At 42.2% G+C, this 17,559-nt stretch overlaps 1 protein-coding gene across 4 annotated transcripts in view; it reads left to right on the forward strand.

Annotated features, from left to right (window-relative positions):
* Nucleotides 1-17,559, forward strand: part of ZNF335 (zinc finger protein 335) — a 245,076-nt gene that overhangs the window by 204,106 nt on the left and 23,411 nt on the right. For all 4 annotated transcript variants that reach the window (XM_063960466.1, XM_063960467.1, XM_063960465.1 and 1 more), the window contains 11 exons: nucleotides 1,533-1,734; nucleotides 2,146-2,220; nucleotides 4,041-4,259; nucleotides 5,791-5,889; nucleotides 6,030-6,158; nucleotides 7,442-7,640; nucleotides 7,958-8,135; nucleotides 8,344-8,456; nucleotides 8,747-8,765; nucleotides 8,993-9,109; nucleotides 13,084-13,160. In XM_063960466.1, coding sequence (XP_063816536.1) covers nucleotides 1,533-1,734; nucleotides 2,146-2,220; nucleotides 4,041-4,259; nucleotides 5,791-5,889; nucleotides 6,030-6,158; nucleotides 7,442-7,640; nucleotides 7,958-8,135; nucleotides 8,344-8,456; nucleotides 8,747-8,765; nucleotides 8,993-9,109; nucleotides 13,084-13,160 — 1,427 coding nt within the window. The remainder of the gene's footprint in view (nucleotides 1-1,532; nucleotides 1,735-2,145; nucleotides 2,221-4,040; nucleotides 4,260-5,790; nucleotides 5,890-6,029; nucleotides 6,159-7,441; nucleotides 7,641-7,957; nucleotides 8,136-8,343; nucleotides 8,457-8,746; nucleotides 8,766-8,992; nucleotides 9,110-13,083; nucleotides 13,161-17,559) is intronic.

The raw sequence follows: 17,559 nt of genomic DNA on the forward strand, positions 1-17,559 counted from the left end.
CCCGCTACAGTGCGTCCCCTCCCATAAGGAACTGCTTTAGGACATCCCCATTGTCCATTCCTTGTGGAGCCCAGTGTACCCCGCAGCAGAAAATGAGTTTTATGGTAAGAACTTACCTTTGTTATAACTTTCTGCGAGGTACACTGGGCTCCACAAGGCGCCCACCCTGACGCTTCTTTGGGTTGGTATGGCATTAGCCGCTGACACGTCTCCTGTCGTGAGAATGCAGTGTTGTGGCTACTAACCGTTGTCGTCTCTTTTCCTGCTACTGCGTTGGACTGGTTAACTAAAAACTGAGATCCTTTGCAGGGAGGCGGGGTGATATAGGAGGTGGCGCTATGCATTCTGGGAACAGTCAAAGCTTTGAGCCTGTTGGTGCCTCGGATCAAGATCCTACTCTACACCCCCATTGTCCATTCCTTGTGGAGCCCAGTGTACCTTGCAGAAAGAGTTTCAACAAAGGTAAGTTCTTACCATAAATCTCGTTTTATTTATTAACCGTTTCTTATATAGCGCAGCATATTCCGTTGCGCTTTACAATTAGAACAACAGTAATAGAACAAAACTGGGTAAAAACAGACAGACATAGAGGTCTGAAGGCCCTGCTACTATGTTTGTTTTGTACAGCTTGGCTGAGTGTGTTCTCCCCTCATGACTTTCTGGTTACCTTTAATGTTATAGCCTGGTTCTTTATCCTTGGAGCTTTGTTAGAAACTAAGGAGCTTTGCAAGGATATATTATATAGGGTAGGAGTTGTAGCAGTCGGGGTATCAAATCCTGCATTGTGTCTTCTATACTTCAAGGTTAGTAGTATCTCCCTACTGGTTCTAGAGGGGTGGTCTTCAGTTTACCGCATGTTGCGATCCCTGTGCACAGTATACCGGCTCCGGAATCCCGACACCTGGCATGCCGACACTTTTTCTCGCTCTTGGGGGTCCACGACCCCCCTGGAGGGAAAATAGATAGCGTGGCGTGTCATCGTGCCTGCAGCGTGGTGAGCACAGCGAGCCAGCAAGGGGCTCATTTGCGCTCGCCCAGCTGTCGGTCTGCCGGAGGTCGGGATTCCGGCGCCGGTATGCTGGCCGCCGAGAGCATGGCCGGCGGCATACCCTACTACACCCGTTTTGGAGAAAAGGATTTAGCAGTAAATCTAAAAGTTGTATTTTTCCCTTTGTCAATTGGCCAGTAAGCCCTTGTTTTCATCCTACACTATCACATAAGCCACCATTGTGCAGGGCATCAGAGTGAAAGGGGGGGGGGGGGGGGGATTTGTGGTAATGAGTGGTGCCCAAAAATATCAAAACTATGGTTTGGTAACATCCATATGGTTTGTTTTGGAGTTTTTTTTTCACTGGAGTAATTATTTTTAACAAGTGGAAATAGTTTTTTGTTTTTGTTTCAGATGTTATGAAAATAATGTGAAATTTGGAATGAGAACATTTTAGTGTGGTCTGTGTTACTTTCATTTTGCTTATTTCTTAAAACATAAGAAATTCCTTTTTCAGCCTTAACCTCGTGAGTTTCTATTTCAGGAGGCAATATCAAACGCACAGATGCTTGCTTGTCAGCCTGACTCCTGCTCTGTACCTGGGGTATGCAGTATCTGTCAGTCATTGCTCACCCAAAATCCTCGCTCAGTCCTATTGCCCTCTGAGGTCTCAGTTGCTGCCTATTCTGCAAACTCTGCTGTGGATCAGATAATACATGGCTCAATCAACCCACAGCTTATTCAGGGTAAAGAAAGAAACATATTTTTTGAGTTGTTTCATTCCGTTTCTATGCTATATGTACATACTGTATAGTGTCATCCGCAATGTGAGTCAGACCCACTTGTTCCAACTTTACCTCAGGCTATCAGTCTGATTCTGTCCCCATGTGAACTCTGCTATGTTTATTTAGATCTGGCCAATGACTTGTGCCTGGAATAAAGAGGACTATGAATTCACACCACGTATGAAGAAGCTGGAAAATATCTTGTGTTAGAAAACATTACCACTATTGCACTCACGCTCCCATCTCATTTGACCTATTGCCACAATCACTCCCTTTATAGCCAACTTTAGCAGTTCACTCTTTGTATTGTGCATTATTTATTTGTATGATTTATTTGTATAGCGACTGAGATATATTCATTTTTATATGCAGGCTGCATTGTTACAAGCACTGAAGGCAGAAATTCTGAGATTACCCAATACCTGATCCTGCAGGAACCAGAGGGTGGTGAGCAAAGCTGTGCCTTTGTATAATAGGACATGTTCTGGATTGTAATGACGAAAGATTGCTGTGTATACTATATGTTAGAGCTCCTATGTTGGGTAGGGTTGCCACCATCTAAATACATTTTGGGTTTTTAACACTGAACATCTCTGATTCCTGGGAAAATTAACCTTTTTCTAATGCTGGCTACACGCTGGCCGATATATCGGCCATTCATTTGATTGGCCAATATATTGCTGGTCCGTTGGCCAGTGTGTACCAGCGATATGCCTGGGAATGACTTCGTTCACAGACATCATGTATCACAGACATATTCTGGAGCACAGACGATGACCAATATATCTACAGATATATTGGTGCATTGTGCTGTGTGTACGGGCAGTCAGCTGACTGCCCGTACACTTGTAGCACAAACCGGCGGTGATTGACATGCGCCCGCCCAGTTTGTGATGTCAGTCCCAACAGATCGTGCAGTGTGTATGCACAACACACTGTCCGATCCTTCTGTACATACTGTATATATGCAGATCAATTGATCTGCAGATATAGCTATGTGTGTACCCAGCATTAGTTGGACTCATGGTAGACTTTGATTACAGTGATGTTGAGGTAAATAGTTTGATATCACTATGCTATTGCAACGGTATACATGATCTTTAAACAAATAACTGCATAGAAGCACAGCAGAAATAAGTAATCGGAACAGGTTTATGAAAGAGCACATACAGATCCACACAGGCTGGAGTTCAGAACCAGTGCATGCAGCAGATAACAGCCAAGATTAGGGAGTAATATAAGATCAGTTGAGCAAACCAGAGAAGGTAGCCAGTGGAACAAAAACTGATAACACAGGCAGTATAGGCAACATACAGTACTTGCTTTGGGGCTGTTGAGTCAATTCAGGGTCTTCCATCTAAGACAATACGGTTTCTCTTCCAGTCTTCCATTACTCCTGCCAGGTCTTTGCTGCATCCAAGACAGTGGACATAGGGGGTGATTCAGACCTGATCGCTGCGGAGAGTTCATCAATTAGTAATAGATCTGGCCAAGACCTACAGAATCAAACAGCCCATGGTGCAGGGAGCATAATTGAGGCCAAGGTCCATAAAACATACTGTAGGCTGAGACCAGACTAGCTGAACCACAAACAATGTAGATGAATTGACAAAGCCAGGAGGTACGTTGGCTGAGGGATATGCTGCAATGAGCCACCAATGTGTTGTTATAAGGGAATTATATAGGCCAATTATATAGGCCTGGATACTGCTGGGAGAAACTGATCCAGAATAGTTTACTCTGAGTAAAAGAGGATAAGCAAAGGTCCTATCAGGCTTTAACACGAATGAAGCATGGGGTGATTTTTATTGACTCTTAACTAGTTTATTAATAGTTTTTTTTAAATTGCTCTTACATATTACAGAGAATATTAACCATTCACATCAGTCTTTGCCCCAGTGGAGCATCCAGTTTATATTCTCTGCACACAGTCTCACATTATGATTCATTTATTCAGATTGCAATTATCCGAACAGTATACGTATTTTCAGACAGATGAAACTGTAGCATCAGGAGGAAACCCTCGCACATACGGGGAAAACATACACACTCCATACAGTACATACAGTTACTGTATCTAGTTGGAATCCATTCCATCACCGGAGCCCTGTGAGGTAGCCATGCTAAGTACTCATGTCAGTAGCCAAGCTATATGTTCCATGAAATGTGAGCTTTGAGTTTGTGCGGCCTGATTGTGCAAGGTATAAGAATAGTATCTGGGTACTTTGTATTACTGTTTATATTGGATATTGCTTTATTTGTCTCAGCTTCTACTAATTATCCCATGACGGTGGGCTCCATTGCTGCTGGTGAGATGCCCCCATCACGTTCATCAGGCGTTGCTGAGACATTGTCTGACTTGGAGGCTCTGGAAGGGATGATGGAAGTGGTCGTGGTCCAGCAGTATAAGTGCAAGATGTGCCAATACAAAAGCGTGTCTAAATCAACCCTCCTCCGCCATGTGAAAGAGCGACATATGAAGACAGGTAGAGAAATCCATTAACGTATAGAGGGACAGCAAGGCATAAAGAGCACATGTACAAGGGACAAGAGTGTTATACTCCCATTATATAAATCACTAGTGAGGCCACATCTTGAATACTGTGTACAATTTTGGGCACCATACTACAAAAAGGATATCCTGGAGCTAGAAAAGGTGCAGAGGCAGGTGACCAAACTAATTAAGGGCATGGAGACGCTGGAATACAAGGAAAGGCTTGCAAGGCTAGGCATGTATACACTGGAAAAGAGGAAACTAAGAAGGGGACATGATCAACATTTACAAATATATAAAGGGACAATACACAGAGCTTGCGCTGGACCTGTTTTTGGTAAGATCAGCACAGAGGACACGTGGACACTCGCTTAGGTTAGAGGAGAGGAGATTCCTCACAAAGTGGCGAAAAGTTTTTTTCACAGTAAGGACAATACGTGTTTGGAATTCCCTGCCTGAGAGAGTAGTAATGGCGGACTCAATCAACACCTTTTAAGAATGGGTTAATTTCCTAATGGATAAGGGTATCCGGGGTTATGGTGAGTAGTCACGCACTATAGTTATTAAAAAAAGAGGAATAAAACACAATGGCTGACATCAGTCAGAAAAAATTAGTCCAAAAATAATACTGCATAGTAGACCACAAATAGGTTGAACTCGATGGACAAATGGTCTTTTTTCAACCTTAGATACTGTGTTACTATGTTACATATTAGCAGAAACGCAGGACTTCTTACAGTCACACAGAAACCAATGACATTTATTTATCTACTAGATGTTCCATTAGTTTGTGCACACAAGGGGCTAATTCTCTTTTGACATAGTTGCGGCTGTGACTCTATGCTAATTCTAGTATCAGTCCATCCCCTGATGTATATAGTACAAGCATGCGTCAAGGACTGAGAAGCTCACTTTGTGCATCTTTAGATGTACAAAGCACCATTTATGTGCAGATTCTTTGTCAGAGTGCGGGCTCCGATGTAAGTGATTAAGTGTCTAAGTGTCACTTCTGCGACACCCCCTCAACACTCCTATAACAAGCTCATTGGATGGTACATATTTGTGCTTTTAAATATTCACCTTCCAGTCACTGTCCGCGAATGCCTAACAAGTTTCTGAAACTGCACCTCTCAATTACACACCATGGGAAGCATGCCCTGTAAGACTTTTTAGCGATTTAGATGCATGCACAATTGAAAAACTTCAACCAGTTGCATGCAACTCAGAATCAAGGCCAACCATTTTTTGCTAGTGATATATTTTTTTGCATATGTAATCTGAAATTCAAATTTTTTTTAAATATAATAACTAGTCACTGTTGTGAAAACATTTCTCTGCATTCTACAATTTAAATAGGCTGTTAAGAGGTGGAATGGTGATCTGGTCAGTATCCTATATTTTCTGCCTGTTTCTTGGTGCAGGTTCTATATGCTGGTACTAAGTGTCAGAATAATAATTCTTGCTTGACTCAGAAAATTCTGTTTTAAAATGTACACTCAAACTGACTATAATCTGTCCCTCAGTCAGCAAAGATGAAAAAGAATCCCGCAAAATGGTACGACCCCGAGAAGAAGAGGAAGAAGACGATATTGTGGATGCAGGAGCCATAGATGATCCTGATGGTACATAGTTGTTGTTTTTTCCCCTCACGTTCCTCATACACTATATAATGTCACTGAAGCACTGGTTGGACTGTTAATTTTTAAGGATTTTCTTACACTCTAGAAAATGTTTTTACTGCAATTTATTTTCATCATTACAGGTGACAGTGATTACAGTCCAGGAGAAGATGTAACCCGGAATCACCAGTTTATTTCAGTTAATGGCGCTTTAGCAAAAGAAAGGCCACGTAGACGACCAGGACGACCACGCAAAGTTCCACGAATACAAGGTTCAGTATCTCTCCACCACAGAAGGGAGCATTTTCCTATGTACTATTAACATGTATGAAATATAAGGGATTACATAAGTAAATAATATAGAAGAAATAAATTTTATAAGTAGCTTTACATGTCCAGCATAATGATCAAGCATCTTTAATAGGGAGGTGCTTCTCTGTCATGTATCACTCTGGAGAAGAGCAAGCGGTTTTAGACTAGGTATTTGGTTTGACAGCTAATTCATGGATTAATACGCAGGGACAGTACTGTGATTATACTGGAATCCTCTACCAAATTAAATTTTATTAGTTGTTTTAGAGATGTACTTTGAGTAGCTATGGCTGTTTATGACAGACCTTCTTCATCGAAATGTACTGTAAACATCCACTATGATTTTTGACATTGATATCAAACATATTTATATATATATATATATATATATATATATATATATATATATATAGTGTGTGCATGTATGTGTGTGTGTGTATGTATGTATGTATATATCTATCTGTCTATATATATATATATATATATATATATATATATATATATATATATATATATATCCCAGCTCAACCCCTCCGCTTTGTGTAAGATCTGCGTCTGTCATGCGCATATACAGTACCTGCTCCCATTCACGGTTACAAGACTTTTTTCAGGCTGCACACCCACTTTGGAAAGCCCTCCCACGCACAACAAGGATATCCCTCTTGTCCAGAGGTTCCCAAACGCGGACCTCAAGGCACCCCAACAGTCCTGGTTTTAAATGTATCCATGCTTGGCCACAGGTGACTTAATTAGCACCTTAGTTCATTTGATTTAACCATCTGTGCTGAGACATGGATATACCTAAAACCTGGGCTGTTGGGCTGCCTTGAGGACCGCGTTTGGGAACCTCTGCTCTAGTCTACAAACCTTCCAGTAAACTTGTCAAATTCCAGGACCACCCCCATAACATACATAAGATTTTCTACTAATTACCTTCCCTCTACATAGTCCATACATAACTTTCTCTTTCTACACTCCTACAACCCACTGACCGCAGGCCAACATTGCTGTGTGACTGCATATGGAGGTCTGACTGTTGGCTGTACTTTGTTGTGTATATAAAGCACAAATAAAGTTTAATGATAATGGAATTGTGTGATCTGATGGATAGTTTTTTTGGGCAGCAATATTGTAAGTGCTTTATTATTATTGGAGAACAAGTAAGCTAAAATGGTTCATCCTCTTGTGCAGCATGACAGGTAATTTCTGGGTTTAGTTCCATCTTATACTTTGCATCCTACAGGTCCTGAGCTAGATAGTGGTCCTCCACCAATGTCAACAACTGACAACCAAGCAGAGATTAATATTATCCTCTCTGACCTTGAAAACAAGGACCCCTCCTCTTGTCCTCCCCAAGAAGAGCAGAAACCACCAACTCGACCACGTGGACGTCCGCCCAAACACTTCAGAGGTAGAAAGTATCATCGATATAGAGGTCGGAGGTCAGTGTAGCATGAAGCTGTGCTGCTTCATTTTTGTGTATAGTCTGTATTTCAGTAACCAGTTAGCGGTAATTGCAGCATAGTTCTATGTCAGAACAGTCCTTTTTGATGGTCAGTGAAGATTTGACACATAGCTGATTCATTGCCTTAGTCTCTCTGTTCAACATTAAGACAGTTGCGGTAGAATGAAGTGTTTTTTAAGCTCAGTCTGTTCACTCACATGTGTTGGATTGTATGAATTTTAGTTCTAACGGGCCACCCAAGTTCCGGATATGTATGTGATATTTTGTTTCTGTGTTGGATCTTGTGACTTGCAGGTATTATAAACCACAAAGTAAACCATTGCTCAGACCTTTTATCTGTCGTGTCTGTGGCTCCCGCTTTCTTACACAACAAGATTATACATTCCACGTGAACTCGCATGATGGCAATGAACCTCAAATATTTCGGTGCCAGCAATGTAACTACCAATGCAGAAGGTGGTCTTCACTAAAGGTTAGCTGGTTTTGAAATTAATGGTCTAGGTGGGATGGGGGTAATCGGTTCTGCAGTAATGTTAAGCTTGTGTTGTGTATTCTGAAAACAATTAGGGATTTATAATTTATGTGCATTATGGAAACCTGATGGGTTTTTTTTGTTATTTGTTTTTTTATAAGTAGTCTTTGTATAGAACCTTACTTGATGCTAATTTCCTCTCCCAAAGGAGCACATGTTTAAACACCAGGGAAGCAAACCACATAAATGTGATCAATGTGAGTACACAAGTGTGTACAAGAAGGATGTGATCAGACACTCTGCAGTGCACCAGCAAGAGCGGTAAGCTGTATCCACACCTACGCTTGCATAGGAGAATGTACAGTATTGTTGGATTCTATAATATGTATATTTGTACTTACCTGTACTGATTGGTGTGCTTTTAAATATTAGAAGATGTTTAAAGACCATAAACCTTCCTACAAGCAAATGTCCATGCTCTCTGCAAGAAGTACAGGGGAAAAGCTGAGATTATAACTGTTCTGCAGTGTATTTAATAATTCCTGTGTAAATGTAAAAGGAAGTTTTGTGATTAGGTCACAATAACTTTTCTTATTTTTTATTTATTTCAGAAAGAAAAAACCTTTACTGGTGAGACCATTATGCTCTATTACTACAAATTATGTTATCTTTGTTTCTTCTAATTCCCTCAAATCCCTTACTTTTATATATTATATATTTTGTGTATTATTCCTTTTATATACGTATGCTGTCAGGTCAGTGTTTCTGTTTCATATGCGTAAGGTTTGTTGTTTTGCTGTAGGTATGCATTTACCTCCTTCCTGTCCCTTAACACTAATGTTGTTCTCTCTCTGCAGACTGTGAAGTCCACCTCATATCCGTGTCCTGTGTGTAACCGTGTATATAACATGCAAAAGCGGCTGACACAGCACATGAAGACACACAGTAGCGAGAAACCACACATGTGTGACAAGGTGATTGTCCCATCACTTAAATACAATAACAGCTTTGAGGGATATCTTATTAGCTGCAATAATAAAAAAAAAAATTGGGGGGGGAAGGGGGGATTTTTGCGCGATGGTCACTATCAGGCTCTGCAATTATAGCCCATTTTTTCCGCGCAGACACACATAGGATCTGTATAAAGCTGCAGTACTATGTGTTTTTGTGGTTATGAGCGCAAAAAAAAATAATGCTTACTTATTGGGGATTTGGTTTCGCCTGCCAGGTGAAAAAAAAAATCCACATTCAGTGCCGACATCAGGGCTAATAGGATAGCTCCAGGCGAGTCAGTCAGCTGCTGTAAATTACCATGGCTAATTGAATACCGCCCTTAGTCTACATAATTGTGAAGATGAGAGTGCTAAGTTTAAGGGAAATGTATGTACAGGAGTAGATGAAGAAGGGTAGTTATAAATAGAATGCAGACAGGGCTAAAATGTTTAGTAGTGTACCACAAGAATCTTTATTGGGTTCTATCGTTTTCTTTTTTTTATTGCAGATTGTAGATGACCTAGATTTTATGGTTTTTATATTTGCTAAGCTTTATAGAGTTCTTAAAACAGAGCAGGATGGAAAGATTTAGACAAGATTGCAATCTGTGCTGTGACAGATATTTAATATTAATATTCAATGTAGATAAATGTGGTGTCATGAACCCATGCCACATGTGACAAAACAGGTTGACGCTCAGTACTGGGATTCGTTCCAGAGAAATGTCAGATTGAGGATTGACTGTGGGGGAGAGGCATGATTAATACCGTTTCTCCCGTTAGTTGTCAGTACATTTAGTCCATTTAGCGCGGTGAAACAGGTCCCTGCATTGGCAGCATGTATCATTATGTATTTTTAGCCGAAGAGGGACAGTGTTAATTCACCTGTCTGGCGATTACCACTCTCCCTCTTTCGGCAGGGATGCAGTCACTGGCCAGGCTCTTGCATGTGTACTGCACATACACTTTATCAAATTCCCCCCAGAGGCAACTGCGGCGGTATTGGAGAAAAAGAAAGTTATTGTTTTTTGAATGCACAATTACTGTAAGGGACAGTGCTATACATGCAGCAATGGCAGCTGCAACTGTCGAAAACGATGACTGAAGCTGTCGGAACAGTCAGTGCTACTGTCCGATCGTACGTTTACATGCACATTGGTGAGATATTTTAAAGTTAGGAGCTCCGATAATGACGGGCGCTTAGCGCCACTGGCAACTGACAACTGTGCCATCACACATAGAACAAAGCAGTATCTGCGGCACATAATATGTGCAGAAACCGCTAAGATACAGAGCGCACATTCATACATCTCCCCGTCTACCACTTATGTCCCACAACTGATATAGACCCTGCTCCAGACTAGCTCTTTATCAGAAGACAACCGTGGTATTACATTGTAACAAGGCAAGCAAGCAATACAGTAAATGCACAGTCTTGCATAACTAGCAAAAGGAAATAAACTGTAAATGACTCTACAAATGATGCACTAACAATACAATTACATGCAATGAAAGAAACATACTACAGGCGTAATTCAGCATTGATCACTATTCAGAGAAATCGCAAATTGAGTGATTATTAAACGACTGCTCATGCTTAGTGTTCGCATTGTGTGAGGGTTAATAGCAACGGAAAATGCATACAGATCGTAATCGCAATGTAGCCGCTGTTTGACTGACAGGAAGCTAGCGTTTCTGGGTGGAAACCTACCATTTTCTGGGTGTGTCAGAAAAAATGCAGGCGTGCCCAGGCGTTTTTGGGGAGGGTCTCTGACATCAGCACAGACCACTTCCAGGCCGTCCTAGTCACAGATTAGTTGCAGCCTCAGACCTTCTTACATTTGCTCAGACTGCAAAAAATCTTTAATGTTCCATAAATTGTGTATGCATCTGCGAATGTAAAGCGATCTGCGATGCATTTGCAAACTTGCATGGAGCGTTTTTTCTTCCTGTTAGGCGGCGCCTTTCTAATCGCAGACAACTGCAAATTCTCAGAATAGCAATGCATGCTGAATTAGGCCCTACATACAGATGTGTCCACTTACATCTATTTCCCTTTACGTCAAACAAGCCCTGTGACTTTGTGGCGCTGACTGTCTTTTTGTGCAACTTTTTCCATTAAAATGTGTCTTATTTGTAAATGATGTGAATATGACGCACAAGCAGCTTTTGCTGTTTAAACTAATATGCGGCATGCTTATATTCTGTGTGCGACTGCGGCTGTATCGCCATACGAAATATCGGCATATTGAGGATAGATGTATGAGGACACATCTGTAGATCCTAGCAGTTACTGGGAAAGCTGGCATGACTTTCAGTATATTTATTTGCCCAAACAGGATTCAACATTTTGAATAAAAGGCTCTAAACAGATAAATGGATAGAGGTTCCTTGTTCCATCTCTCTGTCATCCTGCCTCTCCTAAATTCAGCTAAGCTCCAGTGTCTCCCTACTTATGGAAGGCTAAAGCCCCGTACACATGGGGGAGGTGTGTGCTGAGCGATCTAGCACAGAAAGCTCAGCGCGATGTGTGCTGAGTGAGGGGCGCTCATTTCACCCAGCGGTTAAATGAATGGTGTAGTAGATTGGCCTACATGCAGGCCAATCTAATATCGGTGATAGCTACGCGCATCGCTATTGCTGTGGGGCATACACACAGAGAGATCCATGCTTAACTTCTAAGCAATCTAGTCAGATTGCTTAGAATTTAAGCTCGGATCTCTCCTTGTGTACCCCCCCATAAGATGGGACATTTAGTAATGCAGGGACTGGCGCACACTCTCCTGTTGGTGGCTAAAGGCCAGTACTCACTGGCCGATGTCAGAGAGATGTGTGCTGAGCGAACCGCTCAGCACACATCTCTCCCGGCGCTCAGCACAGCGCGATCTGTGCTGAGCGTGCGGGGGGAGACGGGGGGGCCGCTCACTTCACCCAGCGGGTGAAGTGAGCGACCCGCTAGATTGGCCTGCATGCAGGCCAATCTAGCAGCAGCGATAGCGATGCGCGGGGCTGCGCATCGCTATCGCTGAGGGGGCTACACACGGAGCGATCGTGCTTAAAATCTAAGCAATCTAGTCAGATTGCTTAGATTTTAAGCAGCGATCGCTCCGTGAGTACCCCCCTTAACACTGGTTCTTTTTATTCTTCCAAATTCTAGTCTCCATCTAAACCTCTCTTCATGTTTGGAATGGAAATATGTTCAAACCTATTGGAAAACTTACCAATACAATAATATACAATAATGGATTTACCTAATTGGCATAGGAATAGATTGCATATACAGTTTAAAGGCAGTGCTGCTTTAAATCCTGCTACAAAACTGTTGACTGATAAACAAAGCCCCTTGTTTCTTTAGAGCCCCCTGCTGTAAATACAGAGTTCAGAGGTGGATAATCTCATTTACAAAAGGAACAAAAGGGTGAAATTGTACAGAAGTAAGATAAACTACTGTAGGTTTTCTTCCTTTGGAGAAAAATGTGTATTAGTGGTGACCCAATTAATTTGTAGAGATATATCAAAGTCTATAAGGATTGAAATAATTACATTTTAATGCCAAAGATCAAACAAGGGCAAGAGGCCATCAGTTACTAATGTAAGGAAGGCGGTTCATCATGAGTATAGGATGTGATGCTTTCTGTAAGGGTGCTACACATTACTGTACAATTCCTTGCCACATGAGGTGGTGATTACTTATTTAGTAGTAGAATGAAAAAATGAATTAAATGCCTTTTTTTCAGAGATACTAGCTATAGCTTTAATTACTAGAGGATGTTATGGAGGTGATCCAGGCAATTTATCTGATGCCCATTTTTGTTTATGTACTGTAGGACATATTTTCCCAGTGTGAGGATAAAAATAGCCTTTTTTTTATTCATCTAGATTATCTTTAGTCGAAAGTGTTGATGATTTACCTTTCTCTTATTCAGCCCTACTAACTATGTGTTGTTGCCTTTCAGTGTGGTAAAGCCTTTAAGAAGCGATACACATTTAAAATGCACCTTTTAACTCACCTACATTGCGTGGACGAGAACAGGTAACTTCCACTACATATTCCAGCCATTATTTAGGTGTACATCTGTATATTGTCCTATCTATGTGGGCATATGTTATTACCTTTTCTACGTAGATTTATAAAAGCACCATCTTATATTTCTACCCAGTTATTCTGTGATATGCAGGCTGATATCACAAATGCTGCCAATATTATCACCCCAAAGCCCAGCTATTCTCTAATATATTACTCTAATATGCCATTTACTATCAGGGCTTTGCACAAAACCTTTATGCTTGAGGTTGTTGTTGTTGTTATATTTTATTTGTTAGGTGTCACAAGGTGAATGCCTTAACAACACCAACACCATAAAAAAGGTAGAAATAAAAACAAATCCAGTACAAAGCCTCAATACATAACAACAACTGTAATAGTGCAGACCAGGAGTGAAAAGTACTGGGGAAAAGCTAGGGAAACTTGCGGTCACACTGATCCGCAGCCAGTGGTGAGTTGCAGGGGAAGGCACAACAGGACTCGGTGGTCCTGTACTTATGGTATGGAGGAGCAGACAGTGTCAGAGGCGCTGAAGCGGAGAATGAGACAAAAACAAAGAAGCACTAGTGGTAACTGCAAGGGAAGAGCAAGAAGGAAGAGGTTGTGCAGAGAGGGTTGTAAGTTGGAGGGAAGGACAGGCTTTAGTAAAAAGTTATGTCATAAAAGAATATTTAAAACTGGGAAGACCGGAAAAGAAAGTCAGACTTGGCATGTAGAAATGTTCCAGGGCAGGGGAGCACTGTGGGGGAAATCATGCAGGTGGGCATGGGATTGAGGTGAAGGGGCAGTTGGAGGAGGAGAGGGTGTTAGGCAGACCGCAAAGGAGAAACAACTAGAGAGCCACATCATGTCTAAGAATGCTTTATTTTATGAACATGTTAATTTGTGTTCTGCATCAATGCATCTAAATCCTAATAATAAAATAAAAAAATCAGTTACCAAGTTCTGCATTGTGAAATACTTTGTAGTATGTGTTGAAAGCTTTCCTCCACAGTACCTTGCCTCTTGTTGTTAGGACACCAAAATAAGGAACCATGCTAATATAAATATAACTAACTAACTAACTGACTGATATGTCAGGAAAACAGTGTCAAGACATATCATGAATGTTCAATATTTAATATAAACAAGTTACATATAAAATATGTAAAATACTCAGTCACATAAACAATAACAATTGTAATAGTTGATATGGTCTATGACCCTCTGTAATTTACCACGCTGCAGATGATGGTTAATTGTATATATACTTGTTGGAATTATTGTCACAGAATCCTGATTGTGGCATAAATAAGCTGAATAATTAAGTCACTTGTATAAAGATAGTGTAAAATCGCAAGTCCCAAAGGATGATATGCTTGTAAGTGCACAGTTCTGGACTAGCAAATGCGGTATGCATAGTATATTGACAGACTTTGTTCTAGCTGCTTTCTGTATTTTTAAGTCTAGCACACGCATAGACAGCCACCTAACTTCTAGTACTTCACTGCCTCTCACAGACGCAGTATATCTTCTCGTGTGAATGTTGCTAAAACCAAAAATATTTGTGATAAACAGAGATGGATTCTACAGCAAATGGCTTATAGGTACAAATTCTCTTAGCTTGTCCTTTGACGCGTTTCGCCATGGTTACAGTATGTACCTAATATTGTACACAAATGTTTTTTAAAAAGGTTTTGTGCTGCAGAACAAGTTCGGAGAATAGGACTGCAGATGTAGTAGAGCATTTCTTCTTTATTGGGTGTCCGTAGAGCTGTTAGGTGCTTTTTGGCTCTTAGGCGGTTTCTGGAGCAGAAAAAAAGTGCCCCAACAAAAAGAGTCTTCTTTCTTCTTCATACGCTTTAGGTTTCTGGAGCAGCACTGTGGCATAAGGGTTAGCATTTTTTCATCACTACACTGGGATTGTGAGTTTGATTTTGACCAGCCCCCTTATCTGTTAAGAGTTTGTATGTACCCATGCTTGCATGAGATTCTCTTGTGTGTTCCAATTTCCTCCCACGCACCAGGTTAATTGGCTTCTGGGAACATGGCTCCAGTGTATTAGTGTATTAAACTGTCCGGTGTATTTTATTTCACTTTTCTATATATATATATTAAAAATAAGATTTTACTTACCGATAAATCTATTTCTCGTAGTCCGTAGTGGATGCTGGGACTCCGTCAGGACCATGGGGAATAGCGGCTCCGCAGGAGACAGGGCACAAAATTTAAAAGTTTGACCACTAGGTGGTGTGTACTGGCTCCTCCCCCTATGACCCTCCTCCAAGCCTCAGTTAGGATACTGTGCCCGGACGAGCGTACACAATAAGGAAGGATTTTGAATCCCGGGTAAGACTCATACCAGCCACACCAATCACACCGTACAACTTGTGATCTGAACCCAGTTAACAGTATGACAAACGTAGGAGCCTCTGAACAGACGGCTCACAACAATAACAACCCGATTTTTTTGTAACAATAACTATGTACAAGTATTGCAGACAATCCGCACTTGGGATGGGCGCCCAGCATCCACTACGGACTACGAGAAATAGATTTATCGGTAAGTAAAATCTTATTTTCTCTGACGTCCTAGTGGATGCTGGGACTCCGTCAGGACCATGGGGATTATACCAAAGCTCCCAAACGGGCGGGAGAGTGCGGATGACTCTGCAGCACCGAATGAGAGAACTCCAGGTCCTCCTTAGCCAGGGTATCAAATTTGTAGAATTTTACAAACGTGTTCTCCCCTGACCACGTAGCTGCTCGGCAGAGTTGTAATGCCGAGACCCCTCGGGCAGCCGCCCAAGATGAGCCCACCTTCCTTGTGGAATGGGCCTTGACAGATTTAGGCTGTGGCAGGCCTGCCACAGAATGTGCAAGTTGAATTGTGCTACAAATCCAACGAGCAATCGTCTGCTTAGAAGCAGGAGCACCCAGCTTGTTGGGTGCATACAGTATAAACAGCGAGTCAGATTTTCTGACTCCAGCCGTCCTTGAAATATATATTTTCAATGCTCTGACAACGTCCAGCAACTTGGAATCCTCCAAATCGCTAGTAGCCGCAGGCACCACAATAGGCTGGTTCAGGTGAAACGCTGAAACCACCTTAGGCAGAAAGTGAGGACGCGTCCGCAGTTCTGCCCTGTCCGAATGGAAAATCAGATATGGGCTTTTATACGATAAAGCCGCCAATTCTGACACTCTCCTGGCTGAAGCCAGGGCCAGTAGCATGGTTACTTTCCATGTAAGATATTTCAAATCCACCGATTTGAGTGGCTCAAACCAATGGGATTTGAGATCCAAAACTACATTAAGATCCCACGGTGCCACTGGGGGCACAACCGGGGGCTGTATATGTAGTACTCCTTTTACAAAAGTCTGGACTTCAGGAACTGAAGCCAATTCTTTCTGGAAGAAAATCGACAGGGCCGAAATTTGAACCTTAATGGACCCTAATTTGAGGCCCATAGACAATCCTGTTTGCAGGAAATGTAGGAATCGACCCAGTTGAAATTCCTCCGTCGGGGCCTTCCTGGCCTCACACCACGCAACATATTTTCTCCAAATGCGGTGATAATGTTGTGCAGTCACCTCCTTCCTGGCTTTTACCAGGGTAGGGATGACCTCTTCCGGAATGCCTTTTTCCCTTAGGATTCGGCGTTCAACCGCCATGCCGTCAAACGCAGCCGCGGTAAGTCTTGGAATAGACACGGTCCCTGTTGAAGCAGGTCCCGTCTTAGAGGTAGAGGCCACGGATCTTCCGTGAGCATCTCCTGAAGTTCCGGGTACCAAGTTCTTCTTGGCCAATCCGGAGCCACGAGTATCGTTCTTACTCCCCTTTGCCGTATAATTCTCAGTACTTTTGGTATGAGAGGCAGAGGAGGAAACACATACACTGACTGGTACACCCATGGTGTTACCAGAGCGTCTACAGCTATTGCCTGAGGGTCTCTTGACCTGGCGCAATACCTGTCCAGTTTTTTGTTGAGGCGGGACGCCATCATGTCCACCATTGGTCTTTCCCAATGGACCACAATCATGTGGAAGACTTCTGGATGAAGTCCCCACTCTCCCGGGTGCAGATCGTGTCTGCTGAGGAAGTCTGCTTCCCAGTTGTCCACTCCCGGGATGAACACAGCTGACAGTGCTAACACATGATTTTCTGCCCAGCGGAGAATCCTTGCAGCTTCTGCCATTGCCCTCCTGCTTCTTGTGCCGCCCTGTCTGTTTACGTGGGCGACTGCCGTGATGTTGTCCGACTGAATCAACACCGGCTGACCCTGAAGCAGAGGTTTTGCCAGGCTTAGAGCATTGTAGATTGCTCTTAGCTCCAGTATATTTATGTGAAGAGACGTCTCCAGGCTTGACCACACGCCCTGGAAGTTTCTTCCCTGTGTGACCGCTC

Source organism: Pseudophryne corroboree, chromosome 3, assembly GCF_028390025.1.
Source record: "Pseudophryne corroboree isolate aPseCor3 chromosome 3, aPseCor3.hap2, whole genome shotgun sequence".
Taxonomy (NCBI): Eukaryota; Metazoa; Chordata; class Amphibia; order Anura; family Myobatrachidae; genus Pseudophryne; species Pseudophryne corroboree.